The sequence below is a fragment of the Agrilus planipennis genome, unplaced genomic scaffold, assembly GCF_000699045.2.
Source record: "Agrilus planipennis isolate EAB-ADULT unplaced genomic scaffold, Apla_2.0 scaffold17, whole genome shotgun sequence".
Lineage (NCBI taxonomy): Eukaryota > Metazoa > Arthropoda > Insecta > Coleoptera > Buprestidae > Agrilus > Agrilus planipennis.
Genome location: NW_020439021.1, coordinates 245,559 through 271,209, shown reverse-complemented (window position 1 = coordinate 271,209; position 25,651 = coordinate 245,559). Strand labels below are relative to the sequence as shown.

General features: G+C 34.4%; 1 protein-coding gene across 3 annotated transcripts in view; it reads left to right on the top strand.

Moving 5' to 3' along the window:
- Positions 1-25,651, top strand: part of LOC108744379 (protein tincar) — a 116,204-nt gene that overhangs the window by 35,146 nt on the left and 55,407 nt on the right. For all 3 annotated transcript variants that reach the window (XM_025976278.1, XM_018480110.2, XM_018480108.2), the window contains exons 2-4: positions 9,990-10,287; positions 11,953-12,077; positions 16,633-16,849. In XM_025976278.1, coding sequence (XP_025832063.1) covers positions 10,041-10,287; positions 11,953-12,077; positions 16,633-16,849 — 589 coding nt within the window. In that variant the 5' untranslated portion in view covers positions 9,990-10,040. The remainder of the gene's footprint in view (positions 1-9,989; positions 10,288-11,952; positions 12,078-16,632; positions 16,850-25,651) is intronic.

Below are 25,651 nucleotides of genomic sequence, written 5' to 3'. Positions count from 1 at the left end.
TCTTTCATTTATATGTACGATATTACAATTATTATTAAAGCACAGGAAATGTTGGTAACATTAAGTAGGTACCCTTTAAAGAATCATATATATTAAGTATGTACACGAGTATTGCGGTTAAATTTCCATAAAATGTTCGACAAAAAAATGAAAGAAAATAAATTACAGTTTAGTTGACCCTAAAAGGGACTCCTGGATAAACAGCCAGTTTCACATTGCTTAGGTTTTTATATTATTAAAACTATAAAATAAAACTCATAAATCTATTACAGTTTTAGGAGTATAAATCATATTGGAAGTGTATTATTTTTAAAAATTAAAAAAAAAAAATGCTTTAATAAAGTAAAAACCGCAATTTAGTTACAAATAATAACCCTTATACATATCTCTACGCCATTTCCATCTCAAGTATATTCAGTTCCAGCAAGTGCCTAAAATACAGACATAAAATCAAGAATACCAAGAGCTTCCAAGAGAAAACTAAGGGATAAATAAACTCCGAACCTGGACATCATGGACGTAAGGAAGGAGAATAATGAAGAGTGAATGAATGAGAGACGAGAATATATGCCCAAGTGTAGCTGAAATTGTATTAGTATGGTGCAGAGATAATCCAAAAGTTAATTACTTACCCTAACTAATCAAATTCAGTTTTAGTTAATGAAAATTCATTTTAATGTGAATTTTATATTTTCCACACCTTTTTATCGCCTTGACAAATTCGCTACTTACGTATTTGAGACGTCTTCAGAATTACAAATAAATCTACTTGTAGGTAACTTTTGAGGAAGCCAAAAAGTGGCGAAACAGTTGTCAAACAAATAAAATAAATGTAAAAAACATTAAAAGTTTGAATTAGTAAATACTGTTCGGCAGATTAAACTTCATCTTATTAATTATACAAAACAACTCAAAATTTCCACAATTGGAGAAGGTATAGGTATAACTAAATCCAGTTTTTTGTGTGTTAATTTAATTACTTCGGTAGAAACTTACATACAATAAAAAGTTCTTTAATATTAAAGTTGGTGGCGGTTTAATAACGTTTAGCGTCGTACTGTTTCATGGCGACGGACGCAAAAAGCCCTGACAACGACGCCGACGCCTGTTGTTATTGTCCAAATCCAATTCTGTATGTTGGCAATATATGGCGCCTTATTGCGATATTTATCCTGCAAGCGCAGTCGCACTCGTATTACAACCACCATCATGTGAATCGAAACGTTCGAGCAGTTAGCTATTTGTTAAACTGACATATTATCCGCTCTCTTGTAATTTGTAGAAATGCATCACGATCGAACAGACACGAAACGGTAGGTAGCAACTTCCTGTCAATCTATTTTCTACTATCCATTTGAGATGATTCGACTTGAAAGAATAAGAAGAAATATTGTACTGTTAAACTTTAGAGTTTTAACGTTAACCCTCCCAAACTCTCTATACTCCATTATATACTATACTTCATTTACTTTCTCTAGCGATGTGCCCCTTCCAATGTCTTGGATGCACGTTGGCAAAATTGTAAATAGAGAGAAAAAAGCTCATTACACTCTCGACTATTGTTCATTAAACATACTTTTTCATACAGCACCTGCCAAAAGTTTTGTTCAATTATGAATATTAGTGCGAGTCGAAAACAAGCGTTAACGCCTTTAGTATGTCTTCAAATATAAATAAAGATCTCGTTGATATTTTCAGTAGTAAATGGTACCAATAACAGCACATTTGAGCAATGCAATTGTAGTGGATAAAATGGTCAATTTTTCCGTGCAGTACTGTACGGATTATACGCTCCTCACCGGTTAAGAGTTTGGCCGAGAGTTGTCTCCTTTCTTTTCTGGCCTAGTGCTGTTCTTTTCTACTTTGCGCCGGTCAAAACGAAGGTCACATCGCTACAGAAACTAAACGAAGTATACCTATGTACCTTTGATCGTAAGGTTTTTCTTTTTTCAGTTTTACTTTATAGACACATTTATCATGCGTTAATTGGTCAATTAACTCATAATAATGCTCTGTTTGATGAAGGTTTTCTAGAGGTTGAAGCTTAAAACGTTTAATATACTTCTACGTAACAGTTCATCGGCTTTCCGCGTCCTCTAAGGGGTTCCGGAGAATTATTTCAGAGGCTTCTTGAAACGCATTCGCTCTATTTAGAAAATGTCATTAACCAGCGCCAATTTAATAATTGCTCAGTCATTTAATAACCTGTACTCTTCCGCTTTTATGCGACTTCACATAATCCCTTTCGTTCTTTTCTTGACTATTTCCCGTCTGCATTACGTATCAGCTACTATTTACATGCAAAAAAGAACCCACGGAAAAATCTTTTCCGATCTCTTATTTTCAATTTTAATCCCGTAGCAAAGTGTTCGCGGATTACCGATTAATTATCTTCGTTAAAGTAGATTGAGTTTGGGTAGATTAATTATCAACTTCTTTCCATTCTCAGTTCCTTCATTATATTATCGTCCCTGTACCCAGTTTATCAATGTAAATCTAATACTTCCATTGTCGGTTGATTGAAGAAAGATGGTACTTGAATTTATTAAGTTAATTTGGTTTGGTTTATTAAGCTTTTGCATACATCACAAAAAATATGGTAGGTAAATAATTCAGTAAAGGAGAGTTCGAAGTTTCGGTCTCAGATCACTAATAATCAAGAACTTCTATTACTTTAGATTACTTTAACAGAATATAAGATCTGGGTCACTGATCGAAGTGTTCGAAATCGCAATCGCATGTCTGACGGTTCCTTCAGATCACTGATCACTTATACTTTATATTACGTTAGGTTAGGTTCTTGATCAGTGATCGAAGAGTTCGAAATGGCGATCCATTTGTGACGGTTTCAACAAATCACTGTTCTGTTATGTACTCTATATATATATCACGTGGGTTCAATTTGACACGCCGATATCTTTAATCGAAAATGACCTTAGCAACCAACCACTAATGAATATCTACAGATGGTGTTCACCCTTTCGCAGAACATTGTTCTTCTTCAGATGTTATACTTGTCCTTATTCGCTCATTAGCCAAAACCTCTTTTAAAATAATTAACGTTTCCTTGCTATGTAAATATATACATTCCCACGTATGTAAACTGAGGAAGTTGTCCTATCATCAAGGCATCATCTTCCAATTAAGGCCCACTAAATCGTCGTAAATTCACGAAACTGGCAAAATTATGCAATCTTTCACAGTCCCTGCTTGCCAAAACGCAATTCTCTCTCAGGAAATTTACGGGTAAACGCGATTTAGCAATTTATTATTTAAATTCGAAATGGCATCCAGGAACTGTGTTGTTATTGTGAGAGGAAAGGGCCAGTTTTACGAGTTTTATTTTAAGTTCACTTCACGACAACCGGGCTCAAATTAGATTTCGAAAAGAACTTTTAAAAAGAAGACCACGCGCTACGGAACTCGCCGCTAGTTTAAAACGCTTTTCTCATATTACGTCCAGCTTAGAGCCAATAGTTTTAAACTTTTCGTTATAGTATTATAGAACATCTTAAAAGTTGGATTTATAACTTCTAATTACATTCTTCCAATGGTCATTAATATTTCGAAACCTCAGAAATAAAAATTAAAAAAAAAAGTTATTTGCGTTCCTATTTATCAAAAAATATTAAACCTACTACATTTGTTGTTTAAAAACAGTGCAGAAAGATTTTATTAAACCATTTCATATTTTACTTTCCTCAGTTTGGTAATTGGTAATTTTTTATGAATTTCTGCCATGAAGAAGTTAACTGAAAAGTCGATTCAAAAGTCTAAAATCATTCTACCAATAATTTTGATTAGTATTTTTGATCAATGATGAGTCATATAACTGCGTAATGTGCCAAAATGAGTTTTGACCTCCTGCATTGAATAGGATATATGACTGATCCCAGAATAAGGGTTCCAATTTTTTTATTACAGTTTATATGACACAGAACCTTAATTAGTGTTCCATTTTCACACACAACTGGACATTTATTCCAATATATTGCACAAATTCATGGAAATAAACAATTACGCTCAACAGCAGTTCGTATTGTTCTTAACAAAATAAGCGAAAGGCAATTACAAAGCGAGATCCCATCAGGTTCGGGTATTTGTCTCGTATGTATGTTAACCCTCTTCACATTTTTCTTCTACAGAAATACATGACAGTTCCTTCCGGTATGCTCTGGATTTGCGATGGATCTCGAGAGGCTTTTATATATTTAAAATTCTTATGTCAGCATTTGACGACGTCGCTTCGTGAAGAAATTTTAAAGTGGCAGAATATGTGAAGAAGGGACAAACTCCATTTCTGAATCCACTTTAGGTAATTGAGAAAATATAAAAGTGACCTCCAACGAATGCTTAGTAATTTTCAATATAAAGTACTGGCTTTAGATGGTTTAGATAATAGATTCGTATTTTAACCAGAAGAGAACTCGTAGACTGAAAGAGATGCTAACGATTTCATGCTAATTTCGTTCGCAGTTACTGCGAGATTTGTAGTTTGATTAAAAATATTGCTCTATTTCTCCGCTACTCAATTACAAGACCGGTTGGCGGTTTTCCCCCCGAAACCTTTGTTGTGGCTTGCTTGCAAAACATCTTCATCCAGCTGAACTTGTTATGAAACTGGGCTATGCCGTCATACCGTACAAGTGCCTTTTGTACTACTTGATGAGCAATTACCGAAGTGACAAAGCCGCCTGTTATCTTGAGGGAACAAGCACCTAACCTACTTAGAACCACTTAATTTCTATCGTCAAGAACTGCCCGGAGATTAAAAAAAATGTTCGAGAAAGGATTGAATATTTATTAAGTAGCTTTTTCGTTGACATAAAATTCTTACAAAGAATTTTAAATTACATTAAACAAATGAACAGTTCTTTTCAGGTCGATGCAAAAATCGCAATCTTATTTTCCAGGAGAAGATTTGTAATCAATAGTTAATGAACTTTTAAGACCATAGATAATCAAAATTATCGCTGCACGTTCTAGCGTTCCCATTTGGCGTGGTAATTTCATTTTCGACCATGTTGGAATGTCCAAGTGGTGAACAAATTCACAATATTTGCTCGTGGCGTCGCTGTATTTGCTTGAACGACGAGCTCGACATCTCCACAATGAAGTTTGTCGTTCATGAATGACGACAGTCCCCTCTAAAAGCGGTCGGGAAAAGAACAAGCAGCAGACAACCCCTTGCCACCCTCACATCATCCCATGTACCTACAGTGTACAGCGTAGATGCAGCATTCCCTTGTCCCTTCAACCATCACTTCGCGTCGCATCGCATCGCGACTAGTCGCTCTGTCTATTTAGAGAATGCATGCAGTTGCTTTTTCTGCTCCAAGATAGACTTGTTTTCACGCCGAGCACGGAAAGCAACGGAAATGGTTTCTGAAATTGGATAAAGTGTTTTGTTTTCCTCGCATTACTATCCGAAACGTTGTCTTTTATATTACAGCATTTTCCTGTTGCTCTCTGCAAGAACTTCAGCCATTTTACAGCGTATCTCACTTCACGATGAGCAATCGTCAACCTTCAGAGATACACGAAACCTAATTGTAGATACTAAAATAATAACTAAAATTGTAAAAGCTAATAGTTTTATTTAAGCGCAGAAGATTGCCTACTATTTTCCTTTAAATAATAATAATAAGAACAATAAGAAATTGCAAATTAAAAAACATACATGAATACAGACTTCATTGGTGTTTTCTTGTAACTTTTTTAACTATAACAGAACTTTATTGTGACATATTAAACCTGTAAAATTCTGTATTTCGAGCAGTTGTGCCCGCTTCGTTTCGTCTATCCCTTTAATGAAAAATCATTTCTTTTCTTTTGGTTTTGTGGGTCCTCTTTCTTAATAAATACCCTTCACCTTGTATATTATATTTACTGTTCGTTTCAAGAAGTTGGAGATATGCCCCTTCCCTATATTAGGATGCACCGTAGCATAATTCCAAATTCAATCATATTTGTCTGCGGAGCTCATTTCTCCACCGTTTGTCGAGCGAGAACTAGACAAAAGTGTACAGTACCATTTGCAAAATTATTTAAGAGTGCCTCGTTAAAATTTAAGAATATGCTTTATTTAAAAGCAAAAAATAATAACAAATGAATTAACTTAACGTTCTACACACCTATAAAGCTTTTGCTTTGTTTTCTACTGTTATTTTATATACATTTTTGTTTTAAGAAATTGCTAAACATTTTCGTCTAGTACTGTACAGTTCTAGCCGATCTCCTAAGACCGCCCATCGAGAGCTCTGCTCGTTCAAGCTTGTCCCAACTATTTCTGTCTTGCTCACGCCTAGTGTGTATTCTTTCTATCTTCGCGCAGATTTCTTCAAGGTCACAATTCTAACAAATTGAAATAGACTGTATGTTTCTATACTGGCAGTTAAAACAGAATTCGACTGAAATGTATTCTAACGGCTTTTTCAACAAAACTGCTATTGTTCAACGCCTACCTACACGTACGTGTAAGTCATTGAAAACGTATATAGTAGGTAGGGAAAAGCCAAAGGACTTAATTAATGTGTTTACATTTTGTAAGGGTTAACGGACCCGGATTGTATCGTGACCGCCGAATCTAACTAACGAACGCCCGTTCTAATTTACGGCAACCAATTGCACCAGAAAATTACGTGTTTTTACCTTCGCCTCTAGGAAACTTATTCGGAAACAATAGCAACAACGGAAAATGCACCCTGTTTATATTTGACGGCGCATCAGAGCCTAATATTATTAATTTTAATGTGACTTAAGTCACATATTTGTTTGTTTGTTTGCCAATATCATTTTACGCCTTTTGACTACTCAAATTTTGTACACACATTATTAGGGATACCGAAAAGGACATAGGGTATCTTTTATTCAGAAAAAAATACTGTTCCCGAGGGATACGTTATCTATAAAAAAAAAGTTTAAAGTTAAGTTTTTTTTGTTTGTAATTTATTTTCAAAAATCACCCACTTCACATTTTCAATTTATTCTTGACTTGCTTTTTGTAATAAATACAATTTTATCCGATGGCAGAAGTTCACCAACACACTTCAATTTTATTTCGGCCTTTTGAATTCTAAAAATTAGGTTATATATATGTACACCCACCGTGCAAATCCGTAGCTTCAGCTAAAATCGCGTAATACCAACCGTTCATTCATTACATTAGTAGGTACTATAGAATGAAGCAAAAAAGCCCTCAAGGATATAGCACACGAAGCACGCGTAATTTAGCATTTCGTATAATACCCATGCACCTACCACAAGGTTCGTGTTTCACTTTAAATTGCCTTTTTCGTTTATCGGCCGCAAAGGCTTAGCGATTCTTTTTCTCTGGCTTCAAATAAAAAAAAAACCTCTCGTAATTAAATTTTTAATTGCGTTTACTTGTAAGGGGATATTTCCGAGCTCGGGAAATTACCACGAGCAGTTTCATTAAACAGCGTTCGGAATAAAATTATCAGGGTGGATGCCAGGGTGACTTGATTGACTGCCGCTTCTCACGACCAGATGTCTACCGTTACCGAAGATTTCCAATTTTACGAGATATATAGGAGAGAAAAGAGATAGATACGCTACAATTGGTGCTTTGGTGTAAATAATTTATATGAACAGATAGTTGCATTACTTGTTGTGACATATTTTGATTTGTAAGTTTGCAATTCCAAGGATTCATGAGTAAATAATAGGATAATTAAAGTAATTATTCTCTCTGAGTATTTATTTATTTCAAGTACTGGTAGAAAGTATACTGATGTATGGGGTTGAAATATGGGGATGATTAAAGCACAAAGTAATCGAAGGAGTACAAAACAAATACATAAAAAGGATTCTCAGGCTTGATCAAACAACACCAACTACTACTAAAATTAGAAACAGGCAAAAAAAAATGGCAAATAAGACAAGAAAAAGGACGATAAAATATGATAAAAAAAGTTGGAAAAGAGAGAAGCAATCTACTTAGAGAGTGCTTAAAAGTAAAATACAGGTAAAAGAAAAGGTGAAAAGGGAAAAGGGCCAATAGCAGAAAAATGGAAGTTAGACAGGAGGAATTACTTTCTAGAAAAGAAATGGACACCTGACTACTATAATCAACTTATGGAGAATAATAGCGACATATGGACAGAAGCAGAGAAAATTGAAAAAGAACAAGACAGGCAAAAACACACATCACATCAGCCCTACGAACAGAAACCTCTGCACAGTTAGAAAAATTGTCAATTTGAAGTGTAGCAAAGACGATGTAATAATTTTAAATCATTATGCTAGACGAGAAGGTGTTGACCTATTTTTGAATCCTTTCTTAGACATACCGTTTCAAATATTCCTAATAAAATAAACAGCAATAAGTGATATTGTTCCAATGATTACAATAATATTCGTTGTCGCTGTATCTTTTTTGGGCTTCATTTCTAAAGGGGCTGTTGATTAACCATGTAACTCCAATATATTCTAGCTGAATTTTAATCGTCAAACCCTTACACGGTCCATCATCGTTTCAGTGTATTTTTAACAGTCTTGTCTATTGCGCGTATATAGGTAATAGACATCGATCCACTTCTACTTCCTCTTTATCGATTCACTTTACAATTATCATCAAAAATTTTCATTCTTTTTACAATAAAAAAACATCTTGCTCAGGTATCAAACTCCCTCAACCCCTAGTCATCATCATCATCATCATAAGGTCGTCAGTCCTAAGACTGGTTGGACATGTACCTCCACTCTTTAATATCCTGAGCTAAACTTCGCATTTCCCTGTAACTAGAACAACCCACATCCTTAACTATTTGCGAACAGTAATCTAATCTAGGTCTACCTCTACCCCTCCTAACTCCTGTTTTTGCCTCTAATATGTCTCTGACTAGACCTTCATGCCTAAGAAGGTGTCCTACCAACCTATCTCGCCTATTTTTTATTGACTTCCATAGAGTCCTCTGTTCTCCTATTCTTTCCAATACCTCTTCATTTCTAACCTTTTCTACCCACGATATCCTCATCATCCGCCTATAACACCACATTTCGAACGCTTCTAACCTTTTCTTTTCCGCCGCTCCCACCCATTAATAGAAACCTACTTGTAATCGTCGTTCACAATATTGTTGGAAGCAGATTATTAAAATTATCTTACAATTAGTGCAGCTTTTACAACAAAGTTACAGCAAACAGTGAAGTATATGACACAATGAAATAGTTCATTCATTTTTGATTGGTTTTGTACGATACTTATCACTATAAATGGCTTGACGTTTACGTCCTACTTTTAATCGTAAACCTCGCCGTCCTACCTTCCGTTTGTGCTGCTTTTAATCTAAATATGCTAATTTAATGGTCCTTGGACTGCTAAGGGTTCTTTAACGAAGTAGCGCGAATACACAAAGTATTGAACGGGAAGTAGGGACGACATGGAATTTCCAATTCTTCTTTCGCCTTCGTCCTAACACATTCTGAGAGCAGTAATTATCCCGACTCCTTTAGATTTCGCCGCGAATGGAAAAAAAATCCTTCCCTGAAACTCTAGTGGATTCTGAAAGAAGGGTGCGAACGAGTTCAATGCTCAAGGCAAGGGTGGAAGATAAAACGCTAAAAATCGTTTAGAGCCAACCCTCCTCAATGTACATACAAACAAGAACAATGAGTCTATTTCGACGATTCTAATTTCGATCAAAAGAAACCGTTTGATAAGCATGATGCTTATATATAAATGGAGACAATAAGAAATAAAGGCTCTCACCTACTAATTGATCACATTGTTTTGTTTAATGAAGTTGATTGTTTTTGTATTATTTTATGAGTGTTTGAAATCGAGATCTTCATCCAGCAGAACATAAGTATCGGTTAGGTATCTGTAGTGATCACGATTTGGAAGTTTTTGACCATTGCATGATGTGATTCTAATTTAGTTACAATGTGTAAACTTTTTGAAGAAAATTGACCTTTATTTATTGGTTGTTCAGCATATCAATGTTCCTTTTCTCTTTGTTCCGCAGGTTGCCGGTAAAGGAAGCCATATATCGAACCTGTTCCGAAGTCGGTAAAGAATGTCTTCAATTTCTGGCAGCATAGTCGGCTACGAGAACAACAATGAGATTAACCGGAACAAAGTAAACAATCGGCCGAATGTCGTTCATCTAAATAACAAACGACAATCGGACCGTCAACGTAGAAAAATGGGTTTGAAGTGTTGCACAAAAATCCACTTGAATAACCTTTGGTCTTTATGGTACGGGTTCACGTGCACCATATTCCAGGCGTATGTCGGAGTAAAATGCGTCAGAAGGATATTGGGTAAGGGAGCATATTTCCTATTAACTTCCGCATTCTCAATTTACTCGTTTTCACAACAAAAGGAGAATAGTTTCTCGGATAAAATACGAAATAAAGAGGTTTCTTTTCAAAGGAATGTATTACGTATACCGTATGCGAAAGAATGAACCTTGACATAGAGGATCACAAATTCAAGGTACATTATGCGAATAGTCGCTTCTTAGATTCATTCTTCATTCGTATATGTGCGTGTCTTCACATAACATCTAACAGCTGCTCGGTGTACGCACCCTGTTTTTACTACTGTTGATGAGAGCGGCACAATATAACTCAATGTCAAGATTCGCATTTTCGCATACTGTATAATACATTTGTCACGGAAAAGTAGACTTATTTAGATAATATATAAATTAATTGGATATTACCTACATAAAAATTTATCTGCGGCAACTGCTACGGGTTGTAGCTAGTTGTATACACACAAATGTATCCAATATTCGTAGCTAAAGTACAAACTACAGTAATAGAACAAATGCAAACAATCCACACATATATCCGGAAGTAAACATGATCTGAATCCAATGAATAGTTCATAAATTACTACCAGCGATCTAACTCATTAACTAACTAATAAAACTCTTTAAAAAATTACAATGTAAACGATGGTGCGGGAAATATAAAAACTATCTAACAGTTAACAAATACATTCAATTTCGTCTTTCATTAGAGGCAAAACCAACTTTGGTAAGGGCACATGCACCTAATATAAAAAACCTTTCAAATATTTCAAAATAATGTATAAACGAATGCAGTGAAAAGCAGCGTCACGTTTTCAAATCCCTTGCGGAATATAAAGCCATAAATTATTGAAGAGACAAGAATATTTTAAAACATGTACCCATCAGGTAGGTACATACATACCTATCGAGATGGGGAAGTCGAAATAACATTTTATCATCACCAAATTTTCTTTAGCAAGGACGAGCGTTCCTTTGGAAAGCGCGAAAAACTTTGCATATTTGATTATAATGCCTCACATGTTTTCGATTTATAACTGTGACAAAATATGAATTTACAACGGTTGCGTTGACAGGAACAGAATTTATTTATGGAACACTTCGCCTTTTCCTCCCAAATTAAACAAAATTTGAATTTGTGAAGTTGTAAATCAATATAACAAACAAGCAGGAACAAATAAAAGCAACCGAGTTTAATAATTTCTAGTGATTTTAATGATTTCATAACTATTAAAGTTTGCAATTAAAACGAAACTATTAAGTGTGTGTAGTTTGTAACAAAAGCGATCCTGTGTCCTTCATTAAAGGAAAAAGGTTTAGAGTCGAAATAAACAAGTTCAATGGCTCAGTTCATTTCCGGTTCGAATCCGGCAACCTCTTTAATTTTTAATCCAGTAGCTTATCAATTATTAACGTCAAATTCTAAACATCCCCAGAGATTTAGAGAATGATTAGTCATACATATTAGAGCATAAAAGATAATCTAAAATTTCTCGATAAGCGAAACAGGTTGGATTGTTTTATTAAGAAAAACATTAGTGTTAACATATACTTATTCAATAATTATCGGCCTAGTTAAAGTGGTATTTAGGAACAGGTACATATTAACATTTTTGATTTATTATTACCCTTTTATAATTGTTGCATTAGGTCCATTGAATTGTTACAGGTTATTCGCTACTTCCATGGAGCGAAACTACCCCAGTACCATTGTTAGAATTAAATATAAGTCTGGGACTGACTGTTTTAGCAGTATTATTGTTACCAATCTTCTTGTGCTGTGCAGTATTTAAGGTAAGCATTTGTTAGTTCCATGAAATTTTCGGAGTTTCTCGTATCGAAAATTAAGTAACTTTTGTAAAAAACTTTTGTAGTAGTTATGTTTTATAAAAAACGACAAAACCAAGTTTGTCAAGTAACAATTCCACATAAGTAGGTATATTGATTAAAATTTAATGCTTTTTAGATTCATTTACGTATTATACCTTTAAATGTTTCAAACCTTTATTGAGGATGACTACGTATCTATGTTTCCGTTAGCTAGATTTTTTTCAATAGTAATAGGTATGCTACTATTGTATGCAAGAACTATTTAAAACCATTTCCTTCAAAATATAATTTTACTAAAATTAGTTATTTATTTTAAAACCAGATCGGACGTTTCGCCTATTGTTATCAAGAGTTTTTAAGGGTAGATTTAGGCTTTAGTATCATTAAAAAAGCCTAAAAATAATAGAAGAAACATCGAACCCGTTTTCAAAATAAATAAATTATTCATCCCTTATCGTAATTCTGATTTAACATCGGGATTTAATTCAGGGAAGAAATGCTCAGTCTTCGTAACTTATTGTTAAGGAAATAAAGGTTGAATATTGCGCTTATATAAAAATTTTCTTCTGGGGAAATCATTGTAAAAAAAGTTCATTAATAGTTTCAGAGAACAAACAATGCTTTCTGCTCTTTTGTTTAATGTCATTAATACTGAAAAGCACAGAAATATCTTACATATTGAGTAAACTATTTATAAACCTATAAAAGTACATTGCATATAGACATAAAAGGGTCGATACAGTTTGACTGCCCTAAGCGAAATTCCCTTTTGTACTCGTTAAACAAGTTGAGGCCAAAACTGAGTGTGTCTTTTGTGGATAGGAAGTTTGACTTAAACTTACACAACCCTTAAATCTACTCAGTAATAATACGGTCGTGTTTGCTACGAACTATCTGATCTTACCCAGAATTTCTCAAGTTAGTACATTACACTCGAAGGATTAGTTCACTACGAACGATTGTATCTGCTCAATTTTCCTTAAGTCTTAATATATAAGCTCATCTAATGTTCTGGATTTCATGGTTATTATCAATTTTAATTCAGTTAAGAAAAAACAAAACAATATCTGAATTAAAAATTAATAATCGGAGCAACCAAGTTCAGGACTCATGCTATTAATTTAATGTTTTGTACGTGAACACTTTCGGTTCTGACTCCCTAATTTGTTTCAATTATTGACCTTTTGACCCGTCAAATACCGATGATTTATTTTTAGACGGTTCCGTTATTTTGGTCTAGTCGTGACTGAACATACAATAACAACTAATTGTCGCCCAAAAAGGTTCTCCAATCAGATACGAGTGGTTGAACTTTCACACAATTGACTACAATTAAATACCGTTTATTCTCGAATCGATGCAACAAGGGGTTAAATAGCAAAAGAGCAAATCAAAAAAAAAAAGAGCAAACAATACAGCATTGCTATTTTAACGACCGAAATTTGAATAAAATAATTAAACGCAAAATTTGAAATCTATAAGCGTGTAAAATAGGGAACTTTTCGTATTATCCAATCTTCCATTTGACTATTATCATCATTATAAGGTCGTCAGTCCTAAGACTGGTTGGACATGTACCTCCACTCTTTCCTATCCTGAGCTAAACTTCGCATTTCCCTGTAACTAGAACAACCCACATCCTTAACTATTTGCGAACAGTAATCTAATCTAGGTCTACCTCTACCCCTCCTAACTCCTGTTTTTGCCTCTAATATGTCTCTGACTAGACCTTCATGCCTAAGAAGGTGTCCTACCAACCTATCTCGCCTATTTTTTATTGACTTCCATAGAGTCCTCTGTTCTCCTATTCTTTCCAATACCTCTTCATTTCTAACCTTTTCTACCCACGATATCCTCATCATCCGCCTATAACACCACATTTCGAACGCTTCTAACCTTTTCTTTTCCGCCGTGCCCACTGTCCATGTTTTGCACCCGTACAGCGCCGCGCTCCAAACATACACCTTTAACAACATTTTTCGACTTTCTAAATTAACCGTTCGCGAGCAAAGAAGTGACTTCTTTTTATTAAAGGCGGCACAACACTGCGCTATCCTCTGCTTTATATCCCCACCACTCCTTCCATCCTCACTTATCTGACATACCTAGGTATCTAAAATCGGCCACTTCTTCTAATTTTTCGTCTCCTATCTTTATATTCGCTCTTTCCCTAATTTTTCTTCCCTTGCATACCAGTATTTTAGTTTTACTTTTATTTATTTTCATACAGTACTGATCTATCAGTACCGCTCCCATTTTATTTAAAGCTATCTCTAGGCCCTCCTTGCTAGTTGCTAATACTGCTATATCATCTGCAAATCTAAGCATACTAATCTTTTGCCCTTGCACATCTATCCCTACAGTTGTACTGTCTTTAATGATGTTCGTTTGACTATAAAAACGTTAAATGCCCAAACCTTTACGATTTGTAAAACATTCCGTTCTATTGAAAACCTTTGTCACTAAAGTTTAGCAAGTTGTTAGTTTAGCGTGTGGTTTCAGTATTCAATGTTCTAGTTTGTTGCAAAGTTTCACATTGCATCCCCTGCCCCTTAAGCCCTGTCGACCAGATTTACACTCTTCAGAGGCAAACTACTGCTAAAACTACCGGTAAAGTTCCATTAATATCCGTAACTTTCTACGCGAAGGATTGCAACCCATTTAGTTTTTCTTTTTCAATTAATCTTAATTAAAGTGAACACCCTCTTACGAAGAAACTTCGTCTAATTTGGATCTCTACATTTTCCGAAACTATCTTCTCGTTTTCCCTTTTGATTACCAATTCGTAAATACACGATCTATATAATACATAATGCGTATATTTACGTAAGACAATATGTTGTCATCTACCAGAAGTAGGGTTGCCATATCTATTTGGAAACCAGGACAAGACGCGCGAAAACCCCGGATTTTAGAGTCCAGAACCCGGAAATGTCAACAGGTTTTTTTTAAACATAGTCAGTGTAATAAAAAACAGACAGAAAATGTCATAATGTCACAGTGCGTGTGTTGCGGGTGACTCAAGACTTTAAATTTTTAAACCCGGACTACAAATGAAGCTCCCCTCCCCCGGACGCTCCCCGGATGCCCTCTATACTAGGACAAATCCGGACGGATGGCAACCCTAGCCAGAAGAGAAGCATTTATTTCATATGTCATACTGTTATTAATATAATAATTAATATAAAATGTATTTAAAATTAACTTACTTTAGCCCAGTTAACCATTCGGTTAAATTTGTAAGATAGACTCGGTCATTGCTGAGTCCATTATTCTCTGTAACAAAAATATGTCTCAATTCATATACAATACTACTTAGAAATGCTGGAACAGTAACTATTTTTGTAATTGTACTTTTTTAAAAAGCCCAAACCACATATTAACGAAATAGAAAACAAAAACCTCGAAAAGCTCTCTTATTAATAGCGGGAATGGCTCGCAACGGTGTAGAATAAAGCTCACAATTACTGTCTACGAAATACGTAATGCAGGTATACCATACAACAGAGTACTTACATACAGTAAAAGCTCTTTATTCACGGGGTATACGAAATGGTAATTAGTATGGAATCATAGGTGATACGTTCTAAGGTTCCAAAATAAAACTAATATGTATCAAAATAAAATCAATGTATTGATAAATTGGCTATTAAAATTTTATTCGTTATAATCAGCTTTAGGCAAGAGGTAGTGATTCTTTCGTGTTTTGAATTTTGAAATTAGTCCACTCGATTACATTTTTATAAAAGGTGCCTCGGCACGAGCCAATACTACCTCAAAGATGCTGATACGTTGAAAAATAACACCGAATCCTTTTCTACTCGGTTTTTTATAAAAGCCGTATGTACCAACGTACTTACTCAAAAGATGCCGATACATTAAGGAGATTCAATAGTACACGCGGTGTAGAGTAAAAACATTCTTATCCGTTCTAGATATCATGAGTTTAATATGTGGAACAAAGGTTTGAAATCTTGTAGTAAGATAGATAAAGCTTTGTTCTAAAGCTTGTCGAAGGTATTTTTTTAATTTATTAATTTCTATTGAAAATACGCGTCCTACAACAGGCATCAGCTTTAAGCACTTGGAAAAGCTTTTAATGACCATATTATTGAAAACCAAAAACGTACCGAGTTAGTGTGCACCTTTGTCTGTTGTCATACAAAAAATTAGACATTTATCTCGCAGCGTTAAATCACAATGTTTAGAATAGAAACCATGTTCTCGGAAAAATTCACACTAGGCACGAGCGGTCTATTGCAGTCAATCCCCTTAATAAATGACACCGAATCCTTTTCTGTTTTTTTTTACCGCGAATACAGGTACTGGGTTGCAATTTTTCCACCCGCGAATAAGGATCTTTTACTGTATACACTTCATTTAAAATTATTACAATTAAGCTAGTGGGAAGATGGTACCCCAATGATATATTAAGATTTTTTAATTAGAAGGGATTCATCCCTTACTGGGTACATCTAAAGTTTTATTACAATTAAGAATTATTAATTGCTTCTTGCAGATAGGAAATTTAGCGAACGACGGTTTCAAGTTGGGCAGCCAGTTATCCATTTGTAGTAAGGACCAAACGTCCACCCTAGGCAGCAGGGGTGGCTGTAGTTTGTGGAAACATGGTGGCCCCACCGCTCCTTTTATACATCTAGTCATTGCTTTTTGTCTACTGTTGCCGAAACTTCTTATGGAAGCCAGACTGATTGAGGCAGGATTCGTGCAGCAAGGTAAGTCCACTTAATGTATTTTTTCAAAATGCCCGATACTCCACTATATACATTAAGGAGTTGTAACAAAAGAAATTTGATTGTGACACTCGTTTTAGTTCAATTTACTATCTTATTCAATTAAGAAAGAAAGCAAAAAATTAATTAACCTTTTTTATAAGTAATTAATATCGAAATATTGCCACAACAGCTTTTTTAATTTTTTTTACTGTTCTTTCCTGCATTCAAAAGACGATATATGATTAAAGGAATCATTTCTATTCCAATCCTTTATAGAATTAGGGTCGCAGAGATGATTCTCTTTTTATCTTCTTCTTTTCTTCGTCAGGTAGGTAATATGGATCGTGAGAAAACGGAGCTAAGGGTAATATTGAGTTAAGATTCGTTAGATTGAAGCGCAAATCTTGATGAAACGTTTCAAAGAATTTCCCGGTTATTTAAACCATAATAAAAGGGAACAAAGGAATCATATTCAATTATACAAAGACTCGGCAGTAAATAATAAGATTATAAAGACCGACAGGGACATTTTTAGTGAACCGCTTATAATACGACGTTAAAGTGGGTACTTTAACCTCGAGAAAAGAGTTTGTACAGTGACTTAAGGAATAGAAGCAGTCCAGAAGAAAGAAAACAAAAGGCCCCAAAAGCTATTTGATACATCCCCATAGAATGAAAAATTCATATTTTTCTTTACTTAAGTCATTTGCGCAAAATACATGCGTCCAACGAGACCGTCGATATTAATCAGTTTCGATCTAATTAATGCACTATTCAATTTTCAATTTCTTCATTTTCTTTAGAAAATCGAAGCTAAATTGAGGCAAACAATAGTTCCATATCGTCACTGGCGACACAACGTTTCGCGTTTAACGTATCACGCGTCCTGAGAAAGTGTTGATTGCGATATTAAATTATTTTTCCTCACGTATAATAATAGTCAGACTTTTCCTAATTTTATGTTCGACTTGTTTGAAATTATGCAGGGGCAACACAAAAATAGTTATTTCTAAACTAAACTATTTTTGTTACAATGTTTCACCCTACAAGGGAGAAGTCTAAAAAACTATTTTTTTTAAAGTGCCTACCTACTTCTAAGTACATAACACAATATTAGTATAATTGCGAAAATTTATTCTGTGGCATTTTCTCTTATTCTGGCATATATTTATGTGGAGTTTTATAAAAAGTTCGGACGTTCAAAATTGGTAATAGTCCTTCTTTCAACTAACTAGACTAGAGCGGTTGCCGAAAGAGCGCCTACTTTTACTCACCACAGATGTTGTAGGGAATATCTTAAATATAGAAAAGAGATGTCAGGTAGGAATTGCAGCGAACACTAATAAAGAAAAAAGAACAACATTACACCAATTGATGTGTAGCAGAAAAAGATGCAGGCAAGCAGAATTTTAACATATAATCAGTATCGGACTCTAAAGAAAGTTCAACATTCTCAGGAATTTAGGAAAGCAAAAACGTTTGTTTAAAGATATAATTCCAACCCGACAGTTATAAAGCCGACCCTGATATTTGTATACCTAAGCAACATCTAGCACTACCCCGAGATAAAAATGTTCAGTCTCTCAGAGTCTCTGAAAGCGAGACTCGAGTCTCCGTCTCTCATCGAGTCTCTTTGGTGTCGCTGAGAGAGACTGTCAAAAAACTGTATAGCGTCTCTGAACGAGAGACTCAAGTCGCTCATAGAGAGATCCNAGAGTCTCTGAAAGCGAGACTCGAGTCTCCGTCTCTCATCGAGTCTCTTTGGTGTCGCTGAGAGAGACTGTCAAAAAACTGTATAGCGTCTCTGAACGAGAGACTCAAGTCGCTCATAGAGAGATCCTCATTTCGTATCCAGTCTCTGAACGAGAGACTCGAATCTCTGAACGGGAGACGCGAATCTCTGAACGGGAGACGCGAATCTCTGAACGAGAGACTCGAATCTCTCAATAAGTGGTGTCTCGATAGACATGGTTAAAAGTTCAACATATTTCAGAGATCCTAGTCTTTCTACGAGAGACTGGAGTCTCTCAATTTTTCAGTTTTATTCATTCAGTCTCTCTGTAAGAGACTCGAATCTCTGAATTAACAATTTTATCGTTCGAGTCTCTCATACAGAAACTGTGAAAGATCCATAAAAACACCTAGGCAGTAACTGAGAGACTGTGAAAGACTGTGAGAGACGCTCTCAGAGACGCTGAAAGACTGAAAAGAAACTGAAAATTTTTGCCTAGGGACACCACTTACTATATTTCTGTTATCTCGTTTCATTTTGTCTGTACTACTCATGAAGCATTTCCTAACTTAACAAGGGTATGCTCAAGACTCAGCAAATGACTACAGTACCAAGTAGAAACAAGAAAGATTATACGTCCATTTTCCCAGATAATTTATGTCAATTTTGATCGATCCAACTATGCCACCCTTCTTTTGCTACAAAAAATTTAATGACTTCCAATCAGTTCTTTTAGAAAACCATCAACGTTACTTTTTATGTGACCTCGTAATATGAATGCGATACGACTGAGCACATACTGAATTATTAACCAGTTAATATACACCACCACCACCACCACCATGCATGCACAAAGTAACGATTATTGATTGTGTAAACAATAACTACCAGAGAGCCATATTGGAACTCCCATTATACACGACACTACCAACTGAAAGCGTCCAAACAATTGTCCTGTGTCATTAATAAACAATGAACGCCATTTTTAACGAAACGTGTATGGAAATTGTTAATATAACGAACAAATAAAGCTTAACAATTCCCATAAAAAAATACTAAAAGCATACTAATTCGTTAATTGTACGTAGAAACTCCTAAATACTACTGAACACTGGATTCGTGGAATTATCAGTTATCCTTTTAAGGCAACAAGGATAAGTGATAAAATCAAAACGTATCTACTAAGGATGCCAAAGTGTGTTGGCCTCTCAGCGTACAATACAATTGGAATAGCAATATACCTTTACATATGTGAGAACCTTTAGGTAATGAGGTGGTTCATTTTTCTCAGCTAATTTTTCTTATTTAGTGTGAAATGTTCAAAGTTTTTCATTCACTATTCGATAAATATTAACTGCTACTTAGAAACCATACGATTTATCATCATTCGGATATCAGATAGTACCAAATTTTTAATACGCTTGATTGGTATGTCAAACATGCAACATTCCAATCCGTAACATCCAGAGATGTAATTTATTTGAAATACTTGAATTTAAAATGTAAATACAAAATAAAAAACACCTATTTTTATCTTCATTTAAATACTTTTTGAGAAAAGCATTTTGTATTTTATTCAAAATATTTTTCCAAACGCATATTCTGTTTGAAAAATGCAAAATACATTTTTGCCGTTAAAAGTTTTGCTTGTATTACCGATATAAAATTATGAATGAAAGTTGCTCACATTGACCATTCAAGGTATAAGAAGCTTAAAAAGGGTACAAGGAGACATTCCATGAATGCCTTCTAATTCTTTAACCGAAGAAGGCCCAAAAAATTTGAAACTCCTTGGAAATGGATAATCTATATCGGACCAATATTGTTTTCCAGGTTCAATATCATGGTCCATAGAATTTTGAAGTTCCAAATTGATATCAGCACCTGCCAAATCGTCACTTATCGTACCTTTAGCAAGAAACTACGAAATTCTATGAATTACAACAAAACAGACCGCTAAACAATATCGAATTGATATATGCCAGCTTTGTAAAACTGAAAACTACAAGATATTTTGGTGCCTCTAATCTAAAATTCTTAAAAAACGATTCAAAAAGCTTCACTTCTTAGATGAACCCAAACCTAAAGAAACTGTAGATTCCATTCTTTCTTTTTTTACAATGTGAAAAAGATCGGAAACAAAATGGGGTTGTAAATATTTTGATATAAAAAAATTTGCAACCCTATTTTTTTGCTCTCATTCGTCATGGAAAACAAGCTATTTTGACATCAGTGCCTTTTTTCCAATTAAAACGGATGACAAAGGCTAATAAGGAAGCATATAGAAGAATTATTTGTTGCTGAACTGAAGAAACTATAACATAAAGTTAGAGAAACTATATCTTCAGTCACTTTAAACGGAAATATATGAATCATACTCAATCTTCGTAGTTGGTGATATAATGCAAACGCTACTGTTAATCTAGAAAAAAATTTTAAATGGGAAAATGCTTGCAGTTTTCTTAAAAGAATATTTCATACTTAAGTATTTAACATTTACAATATAAAAGTAAAATCTATTTTATATTTTACATTTGCAATAACAAATCAAAAAGGTGTTTGCATTTTGTGTTTAAATACTTTTAAAAAACCATTTCGCACATCTCTGGTAACACGTAATCTTTAGCAGTATTTTACACCTTAAATAGACAATAAATGAATTCGTTTCAAAAATTTTGAAATCTTAAGTAATCTATCGTACTTAGAATCTATCTAAGTATGTTTTGAGGTCAAATAAAAGATCTAAAATCAATAGTCCGCTTGGTCTAAAGCTTCCAAATACGCGAGGACATGTACATGGAACAACAAGACAAGTGCGACTGCTTGTGTAGAAAAAGCTTTGCTCGGTACTTGATTCGAGTTTCTAGCGCTACACTCGCTTTAAGTATGTAACGCTTTTAATGGGAGTACACACTCTATCGGAACTTTAAAGTGCATGCTGCTGGCCAAGACTAACGGCTTTTTAACGCAAATAGCTTGCCGTTGTGTCTCCATGCAAATGGGCACTCTGAGGCTGTTTTACTTTTTTATTGTTTTTGGTAATTGCAAATGTGCAACTAAAGGCACATCCCCAACTTCAGGCAGAAACTATAAAGTAATCGTTATACAGGAAGAAACGTTTAGAAAACATCTTTTGTCTAACTTCAAAGTATCACTTGATGAGGCATAATTACAAATGGATCGAATAAAAGCAAATATTTCAAACTTTCAGTAACATTTATTTTTGAGTTTATACCTTAACTTTTGGGTGTTTCATTCCCACCAGCCAATAATGCTGGTGGGCGGGCAGTCCCTCCGGACTATGCCGGAAGGTAGGGTGGAAGGCCCTCTTCAGCCTGCTTTCAGGAATCGTGGGAATGGGTGGGTGGTGGTTCGGGTGAGAAAGATGAGACGGACGAAATGAAGACAGAAGAGAATGAAAGATTATCTGTCGAATATTACTGCCCGGAATCGAACCGGCGTCCTCCCGAATGCTAAGCAATGGTCTAGACCTCTAGGTCATGCCGCTCGGTGAGTTTATACCTATTTCTTCAGGAGTAATAAGTATATTATTAAATGGTATAAATGTAAAAAAGTATATATTTCAAAGCTTGTTTTTATTCCATCTTCTCAGCATTCCAAATAAACATGTTCATACTTATGTACGAAGCAAAATAAGGATTATTTTTGCCTTCATTACCGACTTCAAAAAATAACGATATTCTCAATTGGACTGTATGTTTGTTACGCGATTACTACGCCAATTATGCATTGATATCGATGGTTCTTTTTTTGATTGATAAGTATACTTAAAAGGTGGTTCCATATAAATTTTATCGAAATTGATTTGGTGCTTTTTGAAAAAATCAACAAAAAGAAAAAATATATACATACTAAAAATTAAAAAATGAAGTTAATTTAAAAGAAACACAAAAACTGATTTTAAGACTATACCTAGAAGTGCAAACTTAAACTAGACAGTAGAAAATAATATTTTAATTACATGCTTCAAAAAATAAAGTGCATTACAGAATAATCGATATTTACAACTTAAAATCAAACTAATCTATAAATTGTAAATGATTGATCAACGATTTTGTCGATTGTTCTGTAATGTACTTTGCCTTTTGAAGTACGTATGTAATTAAAATATTATTTTCTACTTTCTAATCTAAGTTTGTACATGTAAGTGTAGTCTTGAAATCGGTTTTTGTTTTTTCCTTTCTCTAAACATTAACTATTTCTTACTCAAATCTAATAAATCTAGCACTGTTAAAAATAACTTGATAATTAAATTTCTAAACCCTACTCTATACGAAGATCATTAATTAGTTTACAGCGTTTAAAACTTGACAAATGGTTGTAAAACTGTCACCTTGACAATGATATACGTTCTTAAATAATTAAGGAGCGCATATAGAAACTATAACTAGCATCGATAACCATTTTACATTACACAAAAGAAATCTGTTAGCAAAGCTACAAGAAAAGCTTTAAAAGTTATTTTAGATCAAGTTAATCTCCCTTATTTCAGACATTACTTTTTGTTGTATTTACTGTCTGCATGTATAACGCAATATTTATTCCCACTTGTTACTTTTACCCATTAACTTGGCAAAAAAGTACGAACGAATCTCCATCACGGTTGTCCCGGTTTCTGCAAAAAATTTCAAATGAAAAACTGTAAAACCGCCGTTAAGTACACAAAAGCTTCGTAACGAAAGCAAAGTGTTAGCGTACGGTACCTCGACACCCTTTCTTGCGGTTCGCCTGGGGCTGCCGAGTTATTACGCCACCGCGGCACGAAAATGATTTAAGGAAATGAGGGTTGTTATAATGTCGCACGACCATCGCGAAGATCCGTGTGCGCCTTTTGTATGCGAGAAAATAAATTCTTCTCGGTCCTATTTGCGAATAACGAATTTTCCATTCGTATACTGAAAATAAAGTAACGAAAAGCAAACGCAGTTGTAAGTATGGAAGCTGCTGCTGTTTCAGGTCACTGAGTTTGCTACGTCTTTAAAATCCTAACATCTGGAAGCACTGGAGAGTGTATCTCAACATAGTACAGTAACGCAGGGGATATAAAAATTCAATTTTTGAGAACAGTTACCGCGTTATCTTATCGGCTTTCGACGAAACACACGTACCTATTCATAACCTCCGCAACAGCTGATACGTAGACAAGTGAATTGTACGTAATGATTAATAATAACCAGCATTCGTTAGCGTTCGATTGGCAATGTATTACCACAGAACACAAAAATAAGTTGAATATGGGAATATCAAACAAAATCTAAGAAACCAATGTATTCATATGCGGAATATGCGGACATGGTGGTCACATACAATTTTTGACCCGAAGTGATACAAAGCAACGAATTAAATGAAACCTAAAATATTACAGCTTTGTAAATAAAATAAAATCCTTCGTTCTGTATAGATTCTGTTCACAAAAAGATCAACAACCAATTGTGGAGTTATTTTGAAGACTTCGATCTAATGTTTCTTACATTTTACAGTTTAATTATTTCGCCAAATTTTGAACGCTCCTTTTCAATTTTGTTATACATTCTTTATCGCTAACAATTAATCGTTCATTGTAATATTTTCTTCGTTTTACTAAATATTTTTCCGTTTTTTATTATGCTTTCTTCACGTCTCGAAAGCTATGATGAAAAGTTAAGCTATTAATACAAAATATTAATAAGTACTTAGAATCCTCTTTTGTTATTTTTTTTTTCAATACTGAAGTCGACAATATGAGATTTTTAAAGAACAAATTCCGCAAAACGTTATTATAGGAGACCAAATATGAGACGATATTAAACTTGAAGAACTTTTGACATACTTACGGGGTTGTTGTCATGCCCACTCAATTTTCGATAAATTCTCTCATAAAACTTTTCCTCTGGTTCACTCCCTAATATTTTTTGATATTACGGTTTCGTAAACAAACAAAGGTAGCTGTATTATTGAGTATGAAATTTTGCGAGATTTAGCATCTATTTTCTACCAAACAAATCCCCACTTTCAACTAAATATATTATTTACAAGAGAGGACGGGTTCGAGCGAGTGAAAAATCCTTTCTCAATCTGCGGAAAAATCCCTCATTGATGTTTCTCTGTTACGTTTTGGTGATTTCGCTTTCTATATTATGTTTGTGTTGTACGGGGGTTGACGACCCAAAAAAGTACATTAATTTTTTCGAAGTGTCAACGACTCGCTGTTAAGTGACGCGTATTTTCAACATCAAACGGGAACTCGCTTTTCAGCTAGAGCTTTTGAGTTTTAGTATAAAAAACTTACCTAATGTTTTCTAGGGTTACCAACTCAAAATTTTAGAAATTCCGGAGATCGTTCGAATAAATCTGGAGAAAAATCATCCCCATATTCAAAAATAATTTATTTACGTTATGCGTCTATGATTATGACAGACGGACAAATAAACACACGAGTGACCATATAAGGGTTCCGGGTTTCGTTCGAACGTACGGAACCCTAAAAATAATCAACCAGAATATTAATGAATTCGTTTGTGGGTGACATTCAATAGGAACATTGCCAGTAACAGAATAAAGAAAATAATAAAAAGTTGGTAATCCTAATATTTTCGTTGTACATTCAACAAAAATGTAACCAAAATAATATTATCGAGATTCTACTCGGTACAAATTGGATACTGATAACGGAGCAAATACGCTGTTTTAATATGTAACATTAATTGGACCCGTTCATTAGGGTATACGTAAATAAACATTGGTCGAAACGCATTATTAGGCAAACGATTTTCATGTGGGTGAACAGATAGAATTCGAATTATTGAACACAAAAGCCTAACAATTGTATCGCAAGTTTTTACAGCTGCTTGTAACTGACAGATATCAGATTACATTTAATCGAAATGTTATCACTACCAATTGTAATCAACAGTTCATTAGAAATTCCGAATGAGCGATTGGAAACAAATGGAAAAACATTAACTAATTCAATTTAATAAGATAGGATAAGAAACAATGAAAATAACAAGTCTGTTGATATTAAAATGGACTCAAAAGCAATTTTTGTCAATTTCTGTTTCAAATCCAAA